This window comes from Mustela erminea, chromosome 5, assembly GCF_009829155.1.
Source record: "Mustela erminea isolate mMusErm1 chromosome 5, mMusErm1.Pri, whole genome shotgun sequence".
NCBI lineage: Eukaryota > Metazoa > Chordata > Mammalia > Carnivora > Mustelidae > Mustela > Mustela erminea.
In genome coordinates this window covers 45,434,670-45,453,864 of record NC_045618.1, presented here as the reverse complement: position 1 = coordinate 45,453,864, position 19,195 = coordinate 45,434,670, and the positions used below count along the sequence as shown (strand labels likewise).

Below are 19,195 nucleotides of genomic sequence, written 5' to 3'. Positions count from 1 at the left end.
GGTCACCTGTATATTGCTAAGAGAAAACTTCAGGACCCCAGTAGATAAACAAGCAAAGGATATTAAGCAGATATGCACACAAACACACACTGAGACATTATCGCCTATCAAATTAGCTTGTTCTCCTCACCCTTGACCTCACTTTTTTTTTTTTAAGATTTTATTTATTTATTTGACAGACAGAGATCAGAAGTAGGCAGAGAGGCAGGCAGAGAGAGAGGGAGGAAGCAGGCTCCCCGCCGAGCAGAGAGCCCAATGCGGGGCTCGATCACAGGACCCTGAGACCATGACCTGAGCCGAAAGCAGAAGCTTTAACCCAGTGAACCACCCAGGCGCCCCATTGACCTCACTTTTTAATATTCACACATCTTTTTATAATAAAATGCAAAAACACTTCTCTCAGATGTACATATGGAACCACATAGATTAAAAATAGCATATAGAAGTACAAACACATATGTGTACAGTGACATACACATACAAATAATGGATAGACTCACTGTAAGTACATACTCTTAGCAAAATGTGTGGCTTGGTAAGAAAAAAAAGTATAAAGGAAGGAAATCTGTGTCTTAGTAACTAAAACTCAGAGAAGACAGGCAAAAAGATGGGGTTTAGCAAATTGTGTACACTAGTGGGTCCATAGTTATATGCTTTATTTTTTTTTTTTTTTAAAGATTTCATTTATTTATCTGACAGAGATCACAAGCAGGCAGAGAGGCAGGCAGAGAGAGAATGGGAAGCAGGCTCCTCGCCCAGCAGAGAGCCTGACGCGGGGCTCAATCCCAGGACCTTGAGATCACGACCCGAGCCGAAGGCAGAGGCCCAACCCACTGAGCCACCCAGGCACCCCCCTAGTTATATGCTTTAACCAAAATAGTTGGCTAAGAATTATAATTTGTCTGACTTCTGATTTGACAACAGAATATCGTTGACTTCTGTGATTGTTCTCCCTGGACCTCCCTTGTTAAAAGTGTAGCTAAGTGCACAGTTAAACTGTCTACTGTCCTACATTGCTCTGGACTTTGCAAATTGTTAAAATTTTCTAGAAGGTAATTGGATGACGTTACTGTTCTCTCTGATAGAAAAATCTTACTTCTGAGAATCAATCGTAACAGAACAACCAAAAATACAGATTAAGTTATGTGCATAAAATTGTTGCAGTGCGATTTTAAACAAAGTTTGAGAAATGACCCACCTATATAATTATAAGGGAATGGTTATGGATCTAGTTCGGGTCTTTAATCAGATAAACTGGGTTATAGTAAAGTGAGTTGCAGTGCATTTATTCAGGGGAATATTATGTAGCCACTTAAAACAATATTTAGGAAAACTTGTAGCAACCTGAAAGTGTTTATAGTTTGTAGAGTGAAGAAATCAGAGAACAAATTAGAAATACATCGTGATTTCCCTGAGGGAAAGGGAAAATGAAAAAAATCAGTGAGACAGGATAATGCCAACGTATTAACAGAAGTGGTGTTGAAACTGATAATATTGTGGTTAACATTTTTCCATACTATTCTATGATGAAATTGTATTACCTTATAATGAAAAATGCGTTTGAATAGAAAAGGTTTGGAAAGAAAAAGATAATTTAAGAAGTCAGTGAAGTCAGCATAATCAGCATATCTGCCCACTCATGTTTTCAGAATATTTCAAACTAAAATAGGTATTTCCTTTAGTTTCCCTTGTCTTTCCTGCTTCAGTGAATTCTTAATCAACATTGCTGTTTTGAATGGATTTTAAAAGTATGGGAGGGTGCCTGGGTGGCTCTGTGGATTAAAGCCTCTTTCTTCAGGATCCTGGGATTGAGCCCCACATCTGGCTTTCTGCTCAGCGGGGAGCCTGCTTCCCCCATCTCTCTGCCTGCCTCTCTGCCTACTTGTGATCTCTGTCTGTCAAATAAATAAATAAAATCTTAAAAAAAAAAAAAAGTGTGGGAAAAAGAGATGTTGAAAACCTAGATCGCCAAGGTGAAAAATATGGTCATACGTGGTAGCTGAGTAAAAATACAGTAATTTTCTGTGTACTTTTAAGTGAAGGGTGTAATTAGGAAATCTCATCTGCAAGGTAATAATAAGCTTCTTTTTGAGGAATTGAATCTTGAAATTCTCTCCCCCTGCCAAAGGGTTTTTAGTATCCCATGGCTGCTAAGGGACCGAAAGTCCCCGCATTAATGCAACTTTTATACCTCCACTCCCAGCAGGTTTCTGAATCCTGGGTAGAATTCTTTCTGTTCTGTGCCCCATGGGCAAATATTATTTCTGGTGTCTCTTCTACCTTTACACTGTGTCTATGTGGTCTCATTGCTTTTTTCCATCTTTAGGGTTGTGTTGTTATATTTGGGGGGTGTTGTTCTTTTATTTTTTAAGAAAAATTGTAGTCACATAGGTCCCTTACATGACTCTAGGAATTGAAAGCGGTATGTGTTCTTTTTTAGGCTGATTCTTTTCAATTTTGAAATCAGCAAAAGAAGAAAGTAAAGTCTCTCTTTGAGAGATATTGACAAGTATTATTCTCATTTGAGGGGCAGCTAACTTTTTTCTCAACAACTTTGACTAAATACGTCTGAGAACCTGCTCCGTGAAAGTATGTCCTAGGGCTACCAAAATAAGTAGGGAATCCTTGCCCTCAAAAAACTGACAAGCAAATATGCCAAGTAGCCAGAAAACTATAACCCAAGGCAGAACAGAGAAGTATCCCAAGTTTCAAATTACCATCATCAGACTTCAGAATAAGGAGACATTTCGTCTAGTCTGAGCATGACAGAGTTTCATGAAAGAAACTGCATTTGAAGTGTTCTTGGAAGAGTAACGTGGGAATGAAAGAGGCATTCCAAGCAAAAAGGAAAAATAAGCAACAAGTTGTCAGGTTCATTTTGCTAAAATACATAGTGTGAATAAAGGGAGACAAGGCTAGGAAAATATCTTGGAGACATTTGATGAAGTTCCTGGAAAGCTGGGCTGGAGAGTTGGTATTTAATTTCAGAAAGGAATAGGTACTAAAGGTTAGTGAACAGAGGGCTGATAAGATCAAAACTTCGCTTTAGCAGTCTTTTGTGCATAGAAGGTGATTATAACCTGGCAGCTACCTTGGAGACAATAAAAGTACAGGGCATCCCCTTCAGAGGTAAAGGGGCCTGGATGGGCTATTGTTGTGAAAATGAAATAGAACTGAGAAATGATAAAAAGTTATGAGCTACCAGACTTGGCAGCCCACACGTGTGTCAAGGTTGAAGGAAAAGGATGAGTCAGCACTGTTATGGAGATTTTTGAAGCCCCAATAATTTGGAGGCAGGTGGTACGATTACTAGAAATAGGAAAGTTGAAAGAGAAACTTAACTTGGAGTTTGAATCAAGGCATCTTGAGTTTCAAATACTATGAGTGTATATATTCTAGCTGAAGACGGCTAGCAGGCAGAGGAGGGCTCTCAAAAACAAACAAAACAATAGTGACATATTTGGAAATCAGAACATGGAGATGACATTGAGGTTAGTGCCAGCAGAACCTCCTTATTCTGGGTAAATCTGTTCTTGAGTTGTGGAAGAGTGATCCTAGGGATTAACAGGCTCTGTTTAGTCCCATACTTAGAGTAGGAAGAGAAAGAAAAGGAGCTCAGTACTTGGTTTTAGCTTAGCCCAAGGACTTTTGCCATAGGACATTTAACCTTTGGCCGGGGTGGGGGAGGCACTTAGTTTTCTCAGATGTAAGCCTGTAAGTGAGGGTAGAGATTTTTATTGTTTTGTTCACTGCTGTCTCCCTAACACCTAAAATAATGTGTGGAGTAGACACTTGATAAATAGTTGTTTGAATGAATGAATCTGTCAGATGAGGAGCATAGATGAAGTCAGATGTTCATTTAAAATACAGATTTTTATTTAACCTTCCATGAAAAATAAATTGTAAGCTTTTCTTCCTACTTGTTTTCTATTTCCACAAAAAGCCATTCTGCCTCCGTTGGCAGCCAGAGTAGGGCTCCATTGTCTACTGAAGGAGAACGGTGTTCAAAAAACACAGCAGGTCTTGCTGCAGAGTAAGCTCAGGCAATTGTATTAGTTCTCGTTACAATGAGAATTTTCCAGGAAAATTTGCTTTGCTGTTCTAAATTGTAGGTGTATCAAATTGAGTACTATTTGGTTCCCAGTAATAGATCCCAAATACAGTTCCCAAAAAATGGTATTTAAATTCATCTATATTGGATCTGTCTTTTACAACTATGTTAGTATCAGATGCTTAAGAACAATCTTTTTTAATATAAGTATCACCCAGCTAGACAACTATAATTAAATCATGAGTTTGGATAGAATAAATACTGAGAAAGCTATATCTATTCAGAAAGTTCCCAGTGGAACCTTCTGTCATTTTCCCCTTGGTATTTGTCCTTTCGGAGATCCAAAGATGGCAAATCTTGCCATGGCTGTGGTTCTTCTTTAAAGAATTCTGCATTACCATCCATCAGGAAGGGGGTAAAAAATAGTTCTGCCTCTCTCTACCTGGCAAAGCTTCCCTTTGCATTCTCTGATCAAGTGGGATCAGGAAGTAAGTCTTGCCATTATCTGGAGAGCTAGTATTAGAGTGCAGTATATTGCACTGTTGAAGGTTTTATTCAGTGTGTTTGCTCAACATGCTAAATATAGAATATTGCATTGACTAGAATGTGCATGCAGCAGTGTGCTTTCTGTTCTTTCTCAATCTAAGTCTGTGACAGTCCTTACTCAGGTAAATGCTATACACATGTTACTGTGGTTCAGCAATTTTGATAGTTACGTAGATTTTCTGCTGGCATATGAAGAAGGGACACTTGACCTAGAAGGCTAGGGAGAACACATCTGTTTTGAGGTTAGAAAGAGTCAGACTAGCCATCTAGAACTATTAAACTCTGCCAGATATGGCATCCTAATATGATAATATTGAATAGTACTTATTCATTTTTATATATACAGGATAGGTTTAAGGGAAAAAACTGAATTTTTATCATTTTCTATGAGGTGAACTGTTTACTTAAAAATTCTCAAGTTTCTGCTTCCTCCTCTCTCTACCTGCCTCTCTGCCTACTTGTGATCTCTGTCTAATAAATAAATAAAATCTTTGAAAAAAGTTGGGGGGTGGCCTGGGTGGCTCAGTGGGTTAAAGCCTCTGCCTTCGGCTCAGGTCATGATCCCAGGGTCCTGGGATCAAGCCCCACATCAGGCTCTCTACTCAGCGGGGAGTCTGCTTCCTCTTCTCTCTCTCTACCTGCCTCTCTGCCTACTTGTGATCTCTGTCAAATAAATAAATAAAATCTTTTAAAAAAAATTCTCAAGTTTGACTAGGCAAGAAAATATGAATCAAATGTCAAAGAAAAGTTGACCCCTCATCCTTCTAGAAGAACCATATTCAAACTACTTCAATACCTTTTAAACACAGAAGAAATGAACAGTAAAACTCAGAAGGATCAAATCATGTTGAATTCTAAAGATGTGCCCCCCATCAAAGAGTTGGTTCAGGGACACCTGGCTGGCTTAGTCAGTAGAGCATGCAATTCTTGATCTTAGGGGTGTGAGTTCGAGCTCTGTGTTGGATTTGGAGATTACTTAAAAATGAAATCTTTAAAAAAAAAAAAAAAAAGAGTGGTTCTCTAATCCAAGAGATTAGATTTAAGGAATGTATAGCCTTACAAAAGTATGTGTGGCTTAGTGTTGACATGCTTACTGAAAGAAGCTTGTTATAAGCATAGCTTTTCCAAAGGGCAGATTAAGCCAGATTGCTAACTAGCCAAGATGGGCAGAGATCTTCCTAAAATGAATATCTTCATATATTCTTTTGAAAGTCCAGTAGCTTTAGAAAAAACAAAAGCTGATTAATTCTCCATTGCTTTCCTTTGACAGAGTACTGCTTCGGGTTCAGCAAGGTTCACAGTTTGCTAGTTGAAGGGGCAGATGAGTATGCTCAGAGAGAATTTGCCTCCCTCTGACCTGTGTGTAATTTCCTAACTTGCTACCTGCCATTTAGCAGGAATTTGGGTGTAGAGATTGCATACTTTCCCTGTCACCCTCCAGCATAGAGCTCTCTGCAGAATGGGGCTGTCCTTCCTCATTTCTGGGGCACTTACCCCAAGGGGGACATGGAAACAAGGAAGTGTAAGACTGAAATACAGACCTTACCTTACCTTCTCTCATTCTGTCACCGAGTTGCTGCCACTCACTTCTGCTCTAATTCTCTATTCTGTATTAAAAGTTTTCTTTGTGCAGTCTTCAATGTTGTGTATTTCAGCAGACATCCTGTGTTCTGAGGCACTTCCTTTGTAGGAAGGAGGTTCTGGAGAAATCCTCCCTAGTGAAGTCATCCTTCTCTAGCTGGGAGAGGAGGCGTGGGGTGTCTTAAACCCTTTGGAATAAGAATAGGGCAGGGTCTGAGTAGAGTTTCAGACCTCTGATTTTTCCCAGAGCATCACAAAATTGATACTATTAGCTCTGGATCTGCATAGTACTGAGCTTGGGAATAATCCCTTCTTACGTTGTTATCAGTGATTCTCAAACATCCCTGATATTTGATATCTAGTTTGTAGAATACAGGAAGGCATTGTTTGGCCACATGACAGGTTGCGCAGAATAATCCCTGTCTGGAATAGAAATTGATTCTATTTCATGAGCTTAACAGAAGGAAGTTTTAAATTTTGTTAAAGTACACTTCAGCCACCTTGCCAGCTTTTAAAAATTTCATATCTAAGGTCTAATATGCTCCAAAAAAAATTATTGAGATGCTTCCTGCCCCATTCTTTCTACTTCTGTCTTACGCCTGCTACCTTAAATTTTTTTTTTTTTTTTTTTTTTTTAATCTTGGGAGTGTGGTAAGACAATGTAACCTAGTGTATTCATTACTAACTTTTTGGTACTATTTGGTCTCTATTCTAGTTTATTACAGTTGAAGACTATAATTATGTAATGAGGCCTAGAAGACTGACATGGGAGGCCAAAATGTTTTATATAGGTGGCATCTTGTAAAATACTTTGGGAGGCATAAAGTGACATGGAGAAATTTCCTTATAAATGTAATTTAGTAAACCTTTCAAAGAATATAAAGAATAGGATTCAGTGATTTATTTTCTACAACAGGAAATGTTCTCCTGCCTTTTGCTTGAGAATAGGAGCTTTATCTCCAATATAAATTGGAAATAATATCTAGCCATAGATGGGAGTGGTACCTCAGGTATTTCCAGACTGTATTTTCCTGCCCTCTTGTTAGTGTCCTTTTCCCCCTGTCTGTCCATTAATCCTGGCCAGGTGACTGCTGGGAGGCATTCATTTCCTCTGCCCTAAGCATAGGTAGTAGTTTTGACTTTTTACACCAGGATCCTCTAAGTTTCCCCTTAAGTAATTTTTGTTAGCTTCGTCTTTGATTTATGCCATGCGGGATCGCTGCTGTTTTATTTCCACATTCACCTACTGGATAGTAAACCCAGCATTTCCACATAGGTAATGCAATTACAGCAGAAGATTTTAAAGCGTTCCCCCAAGGAATTCCCACTGCTTGAGATTCCTGCTTCTGCCTTTGCGGATTTTCACACTCCACGTGGACCTTTGCCTTTCAAGTAATGCAGAGAGATTGACCTTGTTGAGTCAATCAGGAAATTGATCAGGAGAAAAGCTCCTGATCACCTGTTAGATAGACTTGTGTGCATGAGTGGTCTTTGAAGAGTAAAGAGTTTACATGCCCATCTCCTCTGCTGGTTTGCTTAGTATGACTATATCCTGTGCTGAGTATGCCCAGTCATAACTCTGTGTACACAGCCTTGCCTAGAAAACCTTTCAGGTACACTAGCAGCATACTGTAGTTGTCGACATTCCTCCATTTCATCTAGTTCCTGAGCACTCAGTTGCTTTCTAAAACTGGCCAGTGACCCTTTTTACCAGATCAGCTTCCATACACCATTCCTAGCCCTTAAATTCTAGAAGAGAATAGCCATAGAGTTTAATATTAGGATGAAGAGTAATTCCCAGTGTGATAAACCACCAACCCCAGGTTCATATCCATATCTTGGTTTTGTAGCTTCCAGTGGATATAGAAGGTTTTGAAGTGCAGTAGAATGGTGCACTGTGTTCTTCGTTCGCCATTGTTTTTCTCTTTTTAAATAACACACTGCTTTGATAATGGAAATGGAGTGTGGCTTTTAGGCCTTTGGGAAATGTCTTGGTATTTTCAAAATCTACACAAAAATGTTAATTCCTCCAACTAATTTTGTCTTTAACTAGAATGAATATAAATAGGTACACAGTCCTATGAATCAGACAGTGGCATCAGACCAGACTTTTGATGTGTGTTTCAGTAAAAATGGAAATAATAGTTGATCCGCTGTCCAGATTTTGTTGTTTAAAAAGCATATGAGTGTTTTATGTACATTTCTTTCCATTTTCAGCTTTATTTGCCTTAAAAACAAGTTCACAACAGAGAGCATTCATGCAAGAAGTAATCACACTGAATATGTATCTTAGAACTCAAAACAACCCCAAATGGCATATAAATATCTGGATATTGCTTGAACATTTAAATGTTTTGAAAACTGACAGTTCTTCATAGTTGTTTAGGAGCTTAAATATCCTACTTAAATATTACAAAAAGTAAAGTCCTAGAGGAACTGAAGAAGCTATCACTAATGGATAATAGTTACAGGTATTATTTATAATATTAGAACAGATTTATTCTCTTGGCACCTGGCTAGTTAGTTAGTTGGTAGAGTATGCAACTCTTCATCTTGGGGTTGTGAGTTAGAACCCTGTGTTGGGTGTAGAGATTGCTTAGAAAAATAAACAATAAACTGGATTTATTATTAAATCTCTGGTAGTAAAATGATAGGAGATTAGGTGCTCTGAGGATATGGATACTGTCAATAAGTTTATAAAAGTTGTGGTTATGTTATAAACTATAGCCTTATGTTGGAAAATGAAACATCTGAACTTCTGTTGACAAAATAATCAGAGGGGTGGGGTTTTTTTTGGGTAGCTTTGATTCTCAAATGTGACTGGCGAACTCAGATGTGACTTAGAGAACCAAGCCCCTCTTTTGTTAGAGAATATAGCAAGTGAGTTATTACAGCTGCCTCTGTACAGAATATACTCATTCCCTGAGGAATATCAGAAAACATGGCCAGGATTCTTTACACTGCTGTTACCCATGTGGCTTCATGTTTTGTTAATAAAGATGAGGTTGTAGCTGATACATGAGGCTCAGGTTTTGTTTTGCTTTGCTTGCTTTTTTAATGGAAAAAGCCCTTTTGGTGACTTACAGATGAGCTTTAAACAGCTCTTATCCATAAGATGCAGAAGAGGGAGATTGAATATGAGCCTCAGACCACTACTTTTTTCCTTTCCTTTTTTTATAAAATACAACATTGGTAGTTATGAACATCTCTAAGATTTATTGCATCCTTGCTGATTTTCATGCAGAGCAGCAATATCACATCCCAACCCCTGCTGTTGTTTATATCAGCAGCAATTAAAATTTGATTTACTAATCCCTCACTGCTGCCTCTCCAACTCCTCATTTTTCATTTTGTAGAGCCTTAGGACTGTTACAGCTGAGCATCATGATGTTAACACCTCCTCAGCCATCTGGTACAGGGGAAGAGGCACCTAAACAGATTCTTCAGAACAAAAATCACAAATGAGCAAGATCAGAATAGTATGAGATCTAAAAAACAGGTAAAGAAGGAATGAAGAGAGCCTGAATGACAGCAGAACTGAAAGCAGAACCCAAAAAGGTTTTGGATTGGAAGCTCTCCTTTTGCTGGGGAAAGATCTGCCTTTTGCTTTCTAGAAGAAAGCAATTCATAGTAGTCCTATCTAAAACTATTTCTAATTCCAGACTAGAGGCCAATAGCTAGGGGAATCAGGAAAACATTGTAGCCTCACCACCCCCCAACTTTTCATATTTCTTGACCCATGAGCCTGTTTTGAAGATACACTTTTTTCATTCTCCTAGATAAGAAAGCATATTCCAGCCACCGCCACTGCTCGTTTTATCTTAGTCGAAAGTCTTGCAGAGGTTTATGTTGAGAGTGGTGGGCTCCCTATTTAAGAAACAGCCATGTTATCTTGATTCCTAATGGTAGGAATTTTCTGTATTGACTACTGTCCATTTAGGTAGATCTTTAATCAGTGAAATGATTTGTAAGTATGATTGTTGCTTTGTCCAACAATATTAACATTCTGAATTCGGTCTGCTTAGTGGCTACTGAATTTTACTAATAATGGAAGCTTAAATTGATTCCAGCTTTTGGTGGTGGTGTCCCGCACCCCCCCCCAACCCTGCCCTGCCTTTTGGTGATTATTGTTTTTCTGTGTCTGGGTGAGGATGGTGTGCTGTAGACTGTCATGTATTGGCTCATTAGGCTGAAATGAATGTAGCCAAGCTAACTTTTTCCTAAGTGCTTTGCAGCCGTTGTTAGTTTAAAATCCAAAACGAAAACAAAACCCTCAGGGACACTAATGTACTTGATTTTGTTATTGCTTGCTGTTGCTTCACCTTTCCTTCCATATCTTGCTCTCATGCTTCCTAATGCCTGAGCAGACTGCATCGTCAGAGCGCCGAGGAGAGTGGGAAATCCAGCCCAGCCGGCAGACCAATACCTCGTACCTGACGTCTCACTTGGCTGCAGACCGCCATGGGGGATCAGTGCAGGTACTTACTGCCTTTATTGCCCTTTCCTGGCCTTCTCAGCTTGGCTGGTGGAATGTTGACTTGCTTCTGAAACTTTGGTTCCTTTAGAAACGAAACTTGCTACAAGGTTGAGCTGCTTCTATAGTTAACGGAATATCTATGTGCTGATTTCTGCCTAAGTGGACATGTAAGAACCACTTGTTGAGATAATTGTTGGTTGTTGTCATTGACTAAGAAACATCTGTATGATTTCTGATACTGATTTCTGGGTAAACTAATCCTATTACCTTGATCTACTCATGATAAACGATAAAAATAATGTCAAGGTAGAGGTATGTTAGTGTCAAGTATGTGAATTTTGAAGACTTGAGATGTGCAAAATAAGTAGATTTTGGATAAAGAATTGCATATGTAGCTCATTCCATGGTCGTTTGTGCCTTATTAGCACTTAAGGTGAGATTGTTAATTGGTCCAAGTCACCCATTTCTGAGTGGGTTACCAAGAAGTTGGGCTCTTTCCTTTTTGGGCTTTATTCCTCTGGAATAAGTGTGGTCTCAGTGAATTATTTCTGATTTCATTTGGACGGTTTTGAAGCCTTTGTTGTGTCTGGTACTTAAGAACATCTGTGTCTCTTTACTTTTCTTCCATGTCACTGTTTTAATAATCTTAATCCAAATGTGTCTCTCAGACTGTTAAGTGACACCACCAGTTGGGGCACACAAGTAAACCCAGAGCCACCAAATCAAATAAAGGGATAGACAAACCTTTTGCATGTAGAAATGCATCTTAATAGGCTTGATTGTCTAGAATATGTTTTTTACATGGAGTGACTCACAGAAGATTGTGTTATTTATAGGAAGTCAGGAGACAGCTGTGGTTCTGTTAAAAAAAAAAAAAACCCTCACAGGAACATCTAGGTAAAAATGATGGATTGAACACACAGATCTGCTCTCACCTACTCCTGAAACAGCACTAAAAGAATGATAAAGGGATTTTTTTGAAAGGCATGAATCTATACAAGGTTGGAGAAAACAGAAGAAGCAACAGCAACAAAATGTTAGATGCTGGACAATTATTCAGTGACTTAGCAGTCCCAAGAAAACCGAATCCTGAGCCAAGAAGGCCTGTTTTCACTGGGTAATCCCCTAAAGACTCAGAAATTGGCCTTCTGTAAGGAGAAGTCGGTGTGTAGGGCCATGTGCTAAAATAAAGAAGAGTGGTTAAAAGTCTGTTTCCTAAGAAGCCAGAGGTCCCTAGATGCTCTCCCCCTTCCCAACAAAAGCAAAGACTTAATCTTTGCTAAGGGCAAAATAAGGGGTCTATAAATTAGAGGGTGTGAGTCACATTTGGGGATGGGGAGCTATATTGAAGCAAAGGGATAGTAAATGAATGTGTGATCTATACTTTAAAGTCCCACCCCTGTACTTCTTGCAGTCTCCCACTTATTTTGTTTGTTTGTTTGTTTTTACTTTTTTATATATAGAGAGACTGAGGATGGGTGAGGGAGGGGAGGAGGGAGAGAGAATCTCAGGCAGACTCCCTGCTGAGCATGGAGCTCAGTGCTTAACTGAGCCACCCAGACACCCTGAGATAGAGAGACTCTCAAGCAGGCTCCTTTCACGGGGCTTGATCTTAACCTGAGTCAGGTGCCCCAGCATGCTATTTTAAAAAGGAACATTCTAAGAGCAAACCAAGAAAAAAGGAAAGAGCACGTGCTCTTGGAAATTAAAAACATAAGAAAAATTAAAACTCAAAAGAGCTTGGAAGATAAAGTTGTAAGGAAGTCTCCCATAAAGTAGAAAAGAGAGGTTAAAATGATAGAAAACATTTTTGAAAAAATAAACAATAGAACTACCATGTGGCCCAGTAATTCCACTTCTGAATATTTATCCAAAGAAAATGAAAACACTAATTCAAAAAGATATATGCACCCCTCTGTTTACTGAAACATTATTTATGGTAGCCAAGATAGGGAAGCAACTTAAGTGTCCGTTGATAGATGAACAGATAAGAAGACGTGCTGTATGTGTGCACACGCACGTGCAATATTACTTGGCCTTAAAAATGAAGTGTCTCCATTTTTGACAACATGGGTGTACTAGAGGCTTTTGTGATAAGTGCAGTAAGTCAAGCTGAGAAAAAAAAATGCCATATGATTCTGTTATCTATGGATAAACATTGTTCAAAAAAACAAATGAACAAGAAACTGACTTATATATGAGAACAAATTGGTAGTTGTCAGAGGGTAAACAAAAGAGATGAAGAGGATTAAGAGGTACAAACTTTCCATTGGAAAATAAATAAATTGGGGCACCTGGAGGTCTCAGTTGGTTAAGCGTCTGACTCTTGGTTTGGGCTCCGGTCATGATCTCGGGTCCTGAAATCAAGCCCCACATCGGGCTCTGTGCTGGATGTGGAGTCTGCTTAAGATGCTCTCTCTCCCTCCCCACACCCAGACCCCTGCTCACTTTCTCTCTTCAAAAAAAGAAAGAAGCAAGTCACAGGGATAAAAAGTATAGCACAGGGAATATAGTTAATGATGTAATGACTTTGGGGGTACTTGGCTAGCTCAGTGGATAGAGCATGCAACTCTCAGTGTCAGGGTTGTGAGTTTGAGCTGCATGTTGGACATAGAGATTACTTGGAAAAAAATTTTTTTAATGTAATAACTTTGGTGACAAAAGGTAACTACACTTATTATCCTGAGCATTTTATAACGTATATCATTGTTAAATCATTATGTTGTATACCTGAAACTAATATATGTCAACTCTACTTCAATTAAACATTTTAAAAGATAAGATTTAAAAAATGAGATTGTAGAAAACAAAAAAAATGATTAACTCTAAGGAAAATAAGAAATTATACAGGGAAGGAAAGAAGCATAGTATATACTCCATGGCACAGCTGTAAATAGTTAATGTAAAACTAAGAATTGATCTTGTCAGAATTACAGTATAACTATAATGGAAGACTAGAAGGGTGAAAATGTGAATATAATGCCTAAAAATGAAGGATCAACATGTAAAAAACAAAAGAATCTGTTTTAAAGGAGAGGAAATAGTGGGGTTGGGGAAAGACTGCTATTTTCCTAATGATCCTTGTAGAAAAAATTTTTTTAAAGATTTTATTCATTTATTTGAGAGAGAGAGTGTGCACACTAGTGGGGTGGGTAGGAGTAGAGGGAGAGATGAGGCAGGGCTCGATCCCAGGACCCCAAGATCTTGACCTGACTCAAAGGCAGAAGCTTAATGGACTGACCACTCAGGTACCCCCTCCCCCCAAATCCTTGCAGAAATAATTTATGTACATATACATACATAACAATTTTCGTCTATCACATTTGCAGAAATCTATAAGTTTAATAGCTCATCTATCTAGTATTGTTGAAATCGGAGTTACAACTATTTTAGAGGATTATTTGGAACTCTCTTTTAAAATCTTAAATATCGGGGCACCTGGGTGGCTCAGTGGGTGAAAGCCTCTGCCTTCGGCTTAAGTCATGATCCCAGGGTCCTGGGATTGAGCCCCACATCGTGCTCTCTCCTCAGCGGGGAGCCTGCTTCCCCTCCTCTCTCTCTGCCTGCCTTTCTGCCTGTTCGTGATATTTGTCTGTCAAATAAATAAAATCTTTTTTAAAAAATAAAAAATAAATAAATAAAATAAAATTTTAAATATCTACACTTTTTGATTCAGTGAATCCAGTTTCAGATAAATATTGCTCAGAAATGCACACATATTCCAGAACAGTGCTGACAAAGGAAATGAGTCATATGTGATTTTAAATTTTCTAGTAATCACGTTAAAAAGGTAAAAATAGGGACACCTGGGTAGCTCAGTGGGTTGGGCCTCTGCCTTTAGCTCGGGTCGTGATCTCAGGGTCCTGGGATCGAGTCCTACATCAGGCTCTCTGGTCAGTGGGGAGCCTGCTTCCACCTCTCTCTCTCCTTGCCTCTCTGCCCACTTGTGATCTCTCTCTATCAAATAAATAAAATCTTAAAAAAAAATAAAGGTAAAAATAAACAGTGAAACTAACTTTAATAATATATTTAATCCAGTTTAAAATACTTCAGCACATGGTCAGTATTAAAAATAGTTATGAGAGGGTTGGCATAGTCAATGGAGTGTGCAACTCTTGATCTCGGGGTTGTAAGTTCAAGCCCCATGTTAGGTGTAGAGACTACTTAGAAATAAAATCTTGAAAAAATTTATGATGCTTTTTTTTTTTTAAATGGAGTGTTTGAAATCTAGTGTGTATTTTACTCTTAAAAAACATCTCAGTGTGAACTAGCTACATTTTTAGTACTCAGCAACCACATGTGGCTAGTAGCTACTGTTATGCATGCTGCAGTTCTAGAATGTATGTTGCCACTTGTTACCAGAAAATCTGATGCAACTAACTTTTTATTAGTCGACCATATACTAAAAATAAAACAGAATTTGGTATTAACAAAACAAACATAATACTTGCATACAGTGGATGGAGATCTCTAGGTCCTGTGGGAAAGGTCTAAGATATTTCGTGGAAAAAGCAAGTTGTAGGAGCACCTGGGTGACTGAGTCGTTTAGGGTCTGCCTCCTGCTCAGGTCATGATCCCAGGTTCCTGGGACCAAGCCCTGCCCTGAGTCAGGCTTCCTGCTAAGCAGGAAGCCTGCTTCTCCTCTCCCACTCACCGTGCCTGTGTTCCCTCTCTCGCTGTCACTCCCTCTGTCAAATAAAAATCTTTTTAAAAAAGAAACAAAAACCAAGTTGTAAAACAATATATGAAATTTGGCCCTATTTTTTTCACACATAGATGAAAATATATATAAAAATATATTTATATATATTATGTATTTGTATATAATATATAAATACATATATAATATATTAATATACAATATATTATTTATATTGTACATTATTAACATATATTTTATATATTATACATAAGTATATACATATATATATGGGGGTTAACATATACATATGTTAGTGTATACAGAAGAAAAAAAAGAAACAATGTAGAGTATGGGAGGACCAATACAACCAGTGGGCCAAATCCTACCTTCTGCCTGTTTTTATGAAGTTTTATTAGAACATATGCATACTCATTTGTTTATATATCGTGGATGTCTGCTTTCATGCCAGAGTTGAGTAGTTACCACAGACTGTATAGTCCACAAAGCCTAAAGTATTTACTACTTGTCTTGTTATGTAAATGCTTTGCACAACCTTGTTCTCAAGGAAAATATACTGAATTTCCCACTAGTCATGTCCATGTGATGTCATCTCTGGAAACGTGCACTTTTTATATAGTCTTTTTTAATATTCTAATTTTTTACAGTAAACACGCTTTTTCATTAGGGAACAATGTAAAGATTAAATATTTTACAAGGAAAATACCTCCATAATCAACCACATCTGGACAGTTTACTAGATTTGTGTTCCTGGAACACAGAGGTGCTCATTTAGATAGTGCTTCCTAATTGTCCATTGTGAGGGGTTGTCTTTAAAATTGGAGTTGATTAGAGTCTCTGGCGGCACTTTTGGAAAATGCAGCCTCCCTCTACTCCCTATAAACTTAGTTCTGCAAGCTTCCTTGACACTTGGGTAGGGGATAGGCACGTGTACCGTTTCCCTAAGATTACATTAAGCTCTGGTGCCCCTCAGGATATCTGCCTCTCTCATTGTAGCCACAGTTTGTGTATACTCATAAAGGCTATGCTTTTTGCAAACCAAATCAGCCATACTTTCCTAACACAACAGATGCCACATATTTTCAAGTCATCTCATTTCCCAAAGATAATGTGGTCAGACCGTGCTTAGCCTACCTGAATGACCAGCGGAGCACATGGTAGGAAATACAGAGCACCAAGATGAGAAGAGTTTGCTTTAGTAAGGCACATGGACACTCCCATTCTAACCTGTTTAATAGGCAGGCCCCCTGCCCCATCCCCATGGTTCCCATTCTGCCACTGTTTCCACAAGTCCTCCACATGGGGAAGATCTAAATTCAAGAAGGCAGTATATTTTTCTCTTTCAAAAAGATGACCCCGAAGTTGTTTAAATTAAAATATATAGGAAATACCTAGAAAGTTTCAGGACCAGGCAAAGACATGAGACTTAAGAATGACATTCAACTATTTTTTTTTTAAGATTATATTTATTTATTTGACAGATGGAGATCACAAGCAGGCAGAGAGAGAGGAGGAAGCAGGCTCCCTGATGAGCAGAGAGTCCAATGCAGGGCTCGATCCCAGGATCATACCTAAGCCGAAGGCAGAGGCTTTAACCCACTGAGCCACCCAGGCACCCCAAGAATGACATTCAACTATTAACTAATATTTACTTTGCTCAAATCTTTATAATTTTTAATTACAATTCTTGTTGAGGTCAGTAATATGCCCATTTTACAGACAGGGAAGCTAAAGTACAGAACTACCACATATGTTAGTTGTGAGAAGGAGGATTGAAATGTTGACTGTCCACTAAAGTATTGCTTCCTTTGGTATATAACTCTTATTTTTCTTCATGGTCATGTTTTGAAAAATGGGGTTTAGTAACTCAAATTTTTTACTTAAAATATTAACTTATTAAAAGAGATGTTACTAATATTAAGGACTAAAGTTTAAAATAGCACTTTACCTTAATCTCATTCATTTAGTCCTTTAAGATATTTGCGATATAGCCAGAGGAATGTTGGATTAATTTTAATAGTGAGTACAACAAAATAACTTTCAACATTCCAGGTATACAAATGAGCTTATTTTTCTATGAAATTATACTAAAAATTCAGCAAAAAGGGTATAAAAATGATACTGCTTAAAATACTAAAAATTCGGGCACCTGGGTGGCTCAGTTGGGCAGCTGCCTTTGGCTCGTCCCACATCGGGCTCCCTGCTTAGCAGAGAGTTTGCTTCTCCCTCTGCCCTTCAGCCTACTTGTGCTCTATCTCAAATAAATAAATAAATAAAATATTTTTTTAAAATACTGATAATTCATTACATTCAGAAGGGTGTTTTGGGGTTTTTTAATTGTTTTTGGGGGGTGGGCTTTTTTGTTTTGTTTTGTGTTTTGTTTTTTATAATTTTCCTCAGCATCCTTGTATTTAACTGCCATAGTATTTAAGAGGTAGATAGGACCAGAGCTGTCAGCCTGGTCTTCTAGAACTAGAAATCAGGGCTCACAGAGGAGGCTGGAGCGAGGCCTGGAGTCCAGCTCTCTGGTCACCTACAGGAGCATTTACTGCCCATCTAGGCAAGCAGTTCAGTGGTTTGCCGGGCTGTCCCTCCAGCCTCTGATGTGGTTGCTCTAAAGACCTAGATTAGTAGGATATTTTAGGCATAGTTAGGTTAAAAGTTAGACACCGGATGATCAGGTTCCCATTTGTGCCTGACTGATTTGAGACTAGACACTTACTGATACAGACAGGTTTTCCAGTCTGTAAAATGGAAATACCTGCACTTCCTTAGATTGCCCGAGGACATTGCTTATGGGCCAAGTGGCAATTCGTAGCAAAGAGGAATTAGAGAGCCTTCAACCTGTGAAACACTGTGGACAGGAGCCGTGACCCAAAGTCATCAAGCAGCTGGCAGTGGTGACTCTTGCTGACTCCTGCTTTGTCTCAGTAGAAGCGAAAACATTTTCTTTAACATCTTGTCTAGTTCCTGAGTTGTTCACAGAGAAACTTACAGTGTTTTCTCCTCTAGCCCCTGTGCTGGCAGAATGAATTTACAAGCATGCTCTCCAGCATGCAGCCAGAATGTGCCCCAGGAAATAAGTGTAGGCTAAGGAAGTTAACGGGACAGCATTCACATGAGGAGCTGTGCTTCTCTAATCTGTAAATCTTCACTCATATTTCGGTTTTGCTGCTTATTGCCTTATGTTCTTATCTTGAAATTTTCAAATTTATGTAGTAGTTAATGGTGGTGGTGGTAGTGATGGTCAGATGAACCCATGTGTATCCTTAACGTAGATGAATGATTATTAAGATTTTGCCACGTCTTTCTTTCTGTGGTGGTGGTGTATGGGGGGGGGGTGTGCTAAAGTATCTGAAAGTAGTCTGTAAACATCATTGCATTTTATCTCACAATACTTTAGTCCACATGTCCTAAGAACAAAGATATTCTCTCATGTAACCAATACCATCATTGTATCTAAGAAATTGAATAATAATTCCGTAATATCTAATCTTCAGTCCTTATCACATTTCCAGTTGTGCCCCAGATTAATTTTATAGGGTACAGGACCTAATCGAGGTATGCATTGGCATTTAGTTCTTATGCCCCCATTAGTTTCTTTCAGTCTCTTATTTGCTTAATTTCTTTTAGTCCGTAACACTTAGCCCTGTGTTAAAATTTTCAGAGAAGTCTTTTTTGAAGAGTCCAGGCTTGCTGTTTTATAGAAAGTCCCATATTTTGGGTTTGTCTGGTTTTTTTTTTTTTTTTTTTTTTTTGGTCCATCATACTTAGATTCAGATAAAGCTTTTTTTTTTTTTTTTTTTGGAAGACTATTACATAGATAATGTTATATAATATTTATTATGTCATGTCAGGAGATAAATAAGGTTGAGTGGTT

General features: G+C 38.4%; 1 protein-coding gene across 15 annotated transcripts in view; it reads left to right on the top strand.

Annotated features, from left to right (window-relative positions):
- Positions 1–19,195, top strand: part of CSNK1G1 (casein kinase 1 gamma 1) — a 202,834-nt gene that overhangs the window by 168,705 nt on the left and 14,934 nt on the right. For 11 of the 15 annotated variants that reach the window (XR_004285703.1, XM_032342844.1, XM_032342837.1 and 8 more), the window contains one exon: positions 10,546–10,656. The exons of 3 other annotated variants lie outside the window; for them this stretch is intronic. Coding sequence is in view for 10 of the 12 variants with exons in the window: in XM_032342844.1 (XP_032198735.1) it covers positions 10,546–10,656 (111 nt within the window). In the remaining 2 variants the exon portion in view is untranslated. Of the gene's footprint in view, positions 1–9,534; positions 9,678–10,545; positions 10,657–19,195 lie in introns of those variants that run through there. One more of the 15 variants, XR_004285704.1, reaches the window with a different exon arrangement.